The sequence below is a fragment of the Terrapene carolina genome, unplaced genomic scaffold (genome assembly GCF_002925995.2).
Source record: "Terrapene carolina triunguis isolate 2854851 unplaced genomic scaffold, T_m_triunguis-2.0 Scaffold16982, whole genome shotgun sequence".
Lineage (NCBI taxonomy): Eukaryota > Metazoa > Chordata > Testudines > Emydidae > Terrapene > Terrapene triunguis.
This window is the reverse complement of record NW_020681333.1, coordinates 1-4861: the sequence shown is the minus strand read 5'-3', so window position 1 is coordinate 4861 and position 4861 is coordinate 1. Positions and strand designations below refer to the sequence as shown.

The 4861-nt window shown below is 49.4% G+C and overlaps 1 protein-coding gene across 1 annotated transcript; it reads left to right on the top strand.

Annotated features, from left to right (window-relative positions):
- Positions 1-1101: 1101 nt before the first annotated feature.
- On the top strand, positions 1102-2944 carry LOC113408509 (alpha-2-macroglobulin-like; the record flags this gene model as incomplete). The annotated part of the gene is made up of 3 exons (XM_026661772.2): positions 1102-1342; positions 2308-2514; positions 2817-2944. Coding segments are annotated over exons 1-3 (470 nt in total), but the record flags the coding sequence as incomplete, so codon positions are not given.
- Between the last annotated feature and the right edge of the window lie 1917 nt (positions 2945-4861).

The window sequence follows — 4861 nt, the reverse complement described above, 5'->3', positions numbered from 1 at the left end:
CACAGGCTCTGGTGGCTACAGCAGCCCAGGGATGGGCCAGCACCGAGAGCAGCTCAGGGGGCAGCAGGCGAGGCAGAGGATGGTTTGGTCCAAGGGGCATTACATGGAGAGAAGCATCAAGGGGGCACATTTTAGGACACTGGGAGATGCCTTACAGCTCCCCAGACGTAGGGGGCATTACCAAGGAGGAGAGAGTTGGGGCCGGGTCCCCTTTCCCTAGGGCAAGTTCCTGTGGGGACGGTTTGATTGTTGCTTTTCTTAAGGCGCTGAAATATTCATATAAAGGCAAAGGGAACTTTTTTTAAATGAGAGCTGGAGCCGGGGCTGCCGGTGCCTAACTTTGTAGCGACACAGGTGTATCTGAGGGTCCCCCCCCACACCTCAGTGCTGTGAGTGAGCATATCCTGAAACTTGACCAAAAGGTACAATTCCCACTGAGCAATAGCACAGCTCTGCCGGTGTCTTCGCTGGCTCCGCTCCATTCACTGCTCCTCGCTCTGGACAATCGTTCCATGGGAGCGATGGCCCCTGGCAGCACACAGTGACGTCTGCTCCCTACAGCAAGAGACAAACGAAGAGGAGAAGCCTGATGTTTGGACTGATAAAATGAAAAAACAGATCATTCTGGGGGGCCCAAAATAAGGTTCTGGTGTCCCAGGAAATCCCAGGAAGAACTGGGACTGTGCTGGTAAGACAAGGACTTATGGGCTCTTCACCCTGCTGGAGTGGGGTGTGACCGTCACTGCTGTAACCCTTTGGCCTTGAGCGCCTGGGGCCACTTAGCGACCTCACACTTTTTGGATCAAAGAGCCCAATAAAGGCTGCTACTGTCCATTCCTGGGATGTGCCTTCATAAGATAAAGGGGATGTAGGCACAGAGGTGGCAGCCTGATTAGTCACTGAGTGTTCGTACCACAAGCTTTGTATAAATCCACTAGACCAGCAAGTGAGGGACTATTTAATCCTTTCACGTCTCATGTCAATATGCCAAACGAGCACGGGGGGCTCTGTTCTCCCACCCGCAGCAGCAGAAGGTCAATAACCCCCTTAGAAATGGCATGTACTAAGCATCTGTATTTCCTTCTCTCCTGCCCTCCCTCTCCCTTCTCCCGCTGCAGATGGCTCCATTCACTGGCAGAGGCCTGGGAAGGAGCCGAAAGCCGATCTCCCCTTCTATCACCTCCGTGCTCCTTCCGCCGAGGTGGAGATGACGTCCTACGTGCTCCTCACTTACCTCACCAATCAGCTGGCGCCATCCCAAGATGACCTGTCATTAGCAGCTCAAATTGCAAAGTGGATCAGCAAGCAGCAGAATCCCAATGGGGGCTTCTCCTCCACCCAGGTGAGCTGTTCCCATCCCCAGCCTCAGACACCCAGGGCAGGAGTGGGAGGCAGACAGGAGAGGGCAGGAGACAGACAAGTAATCCAGGGGGAGGGGAAGGCTGACCTGGGGAGAGGGAAGGGGTGGCAGTCTCCTGGCTGTATAGTTTAGTTTAGATCATGGGATAGTCACAGCATGGAGCATGGCTACATCAGATACCCACAGGCCCAGGGGGGCTAATGAGACAGGAGACTGGACGAGTGATGCTCCTGTGTATGGAGGACAGAAGAGTCGCCCTGAGCACTCACAAGGTAGTGCAGTGCCATCCCCAGCTCCCCCCAGCACTGACCCCATCCAGCCAGGCCAATTCAGCTCAGGAGCAGAGGCCTTCCCAGAGAAGCAGCAGCAGCCAGTCACTGCCGGACATACCCGAAAGGGGGGAGAGGAGCATCATCCTGAGTGACAACCAAACAGGAGGTGCCACCTACCCCTTTGAGCAGGTGCAGGCCATGCTGGTGCTTGGAGGCTGGGACCTCAGGGAGTGACCTCTCTAGACAGGACCAATCATTGGCCCCATGTTCCACCATTTCCCTGGTTGGCTTGATACCCAAAGGGCTGAAAGACTTTCTCATACTCCATTACTGAGCCTCCTGACTGCCTCACCAGGGTCCTCTCTGAGCTACAGGCAGCTCCTATTTCACCTGGTCCTGAACTGTCCCTTCGGGGCAAGGGTGGTGGCATCTTCCCTCAGATGCCTGTGGTGGAGTGTCAGAGATCCCAAGGCCTAGGTTCCCTAAGGTACTTAGACACTTGGCTGCTTTCAGTGGGAGAAAGGGAATAGAGTGAATGGCTTGTGGGAGTGAGGAGTGGAAATGGGAAAATCAGGGCACTGCTGTGTAGAAAGAGCCAGTGGAGTGGGGGCTCCGGGCCCATAGAAATGGCTCATTCATCCCCTTGGGCACCTGGGCCCATCTCTTGTCTGGCAGGACACAGTGGTGGCACTCCAGGCACTGTCCCGATATGGAGTCTCCACCTATGCCAAGAGCGGAGGAGCCCTGCAATCCACAGGGAACTTCCAGTCCCAGTTCCAGGTGGATCCCACGAACCGTCTGCTGCTCCAGCGTGTGGCACTGCCAGAGGTGCCAGGGGACTACAGCACGGGGGTGACAGGAGAAGGATGTGTCTACGTGCAGGTATGGGGCCCTGGGGCAAGTGGAGAGGGAGAGGCTGCTGCTGAGGGGAGCCCATCTCATTCCCATTGGAGATGGCAAGATGGGGTGGATTGGGGAGGGAGGGAAGGAAAAGAGAGGAAGAGATGGGGGAGAGGAGGAGAAAATAGGAAAGAGGTGTGAGGAGAAGAGAGAGTTGACAGAGAGAGTTGGGGAAGTGGGAGAGAGAGAGAAGAGATAAAGGAAAGAATGAAACTGAGCAGAGGGAAGGAGATAGAGGAGATGGACAGATGGAGACACACAGAGAACCATGTATTCTCTTTAAGACCAGCCTGAGGTACAATGTGCTCCCCAAGCCGGGCGAGGCGCCATTCGCGCTGGAGATGCACACAGTCCCCAAGACATGTGACAGCACCAGGGCTCAAAGGACCTTTAACATCGCCATAAACATCAGGTAACTCCCCCTTGCAGGGCCGGACCTTCCGGAGCAGCCCTAGGGCTGGGGACGAGTCATTCCAGAGGTGAGGGGAGCCCCCAGAAAAGTTGATACAAATCAATATTTTTCCAAAAATTAAATCATGATATTTTCTTAGTTGCAATTGCTCTTTTCAATGTCAATCAGATTTTGTATTTCTGTGTTGCCAGCTCTTTACTTTCTCCCGCTAAATTGTTAGAATGATTGTTCTGGGCTTGTTTCTCTGAGACTGAAAAAGACAAGTCAGCATCTTAGTAACACCCTTAATGTGAGAGCAACACAAACTCAGACATAAAACTGCCCGGACAGTAGCCTGTCCTGTACCTGCAACCACCACCACCCTCCCACAGAGCGAACTGCCCCCAGTCACAGCAGCTGAATGCTTTGACCCAGCCATTCTCCTTCACCAGGATTTACAGGTCAAGTTCAATCAGACTTGTGCTCCTAAACCATTTCAGTGCTTTTACAATACCCACCCTTAGATGCCAAAATATGGGCTTCGGAGCCTAAGGACAAGTCTACACTTAAAACACTGCTGTAGCACTTGAATGAAGACGCTCTACACCGACAGCAGAGAGCTCTCCCATCGGCGTAGTTATTCCATCTCCCTGAGAGGCACTAGCTATGTTGACAGGCGAAGCTCTCTCACCAACCTAGCTTTGTCTACATGGGGGGTTAGATCCATATAACTACATCACTTGGGTTGGGATTTTTCACACCCTAGAGTGACATAGGTATAGGTCTGTAGTGTAGACCAGACCTAACTTTAAGCTCCTATTTTTGAAAGTGTGTATCAAAAAGCTCACAATGACTTAGCTAGTGTATTGAAATAACTTCCTAGTGCTAACACTGAACCAGTTTGGATCTGAAGTGACAGAGATTTTATGCTACTAAGGGAGAATTTTTTACTAAAAATACAGTTTATATATCCTAGTTTCAGGGCTCCTAAGAGGGTAAGGAGCATCCTCTTATTCATATTCTTTCCATTTGCTTGCTGCTTCCATTAGTATCCAGTACATGGCATTTGTGTATAACAAATTTCTTCAATTCTTTTCTTATTGGAGGCTGTTTATGTTTGATTCATTTCAAGGACTGTATTTCATTTTTAGCCCCTACTGTCAATTAGGATCCCTGCTTTTAAGCAATTTCTGTCACTTTCCCAGGTTATACCCTGGTTTACATCTTTTAACATTTCTTCTTCCTTGTGCCAGACAATTCCTATTACTGTTAGACCACAGCAATTATTTACAATGAAAACCAACAAAATCCCTTATAATCTTCTAAATTTGGAGGACATACTCCACACATTCTTTTATTGTACATAAGCATTTCACATTATGTATTAGAACAAGAGATATTTTCCGCATATAGAATGTTGCAAGTTTGAATTTAATAATGATTCAAGATTGTCAAATAACAAGCTCAAATGAGATTATTTAACCAAAGATTAATACAGCTCTGTACAGAATACAGAAAGAAGGTCCATCTAGCCCAATATCCTGTTTTCCAACACTGGCTGGTACCAGATGCTTCAGAGGGAATGAACAGAACAGGGCAATTATTGAGTGATCCATCCCCTTTCGTCCAGGCCCAACTTCTGGCAGTCAGATTTAGGAACACCCAAGAGCATGAGGTTGCGTCCTTGACCATCTTGGCTAATAGCCACTGATGGACCTATCCTCCATGAATTTATCTAATTCTTTTTTGAACCCTGTTATATTTTTGGTCTTCACAATATCACCGGGCAACGAGTTTCACATGTTGACTGTGCACTGTTTGAAGAAGTACTTCCTTTTGTTTGTTTTAAGTTTGCTGCCCATTAAATTCATTGAGTAACTCCTGGTTCTTTTGTTATGTGAAGGGCTAAATAACACTTCCTTATTCACTTTCTCCACA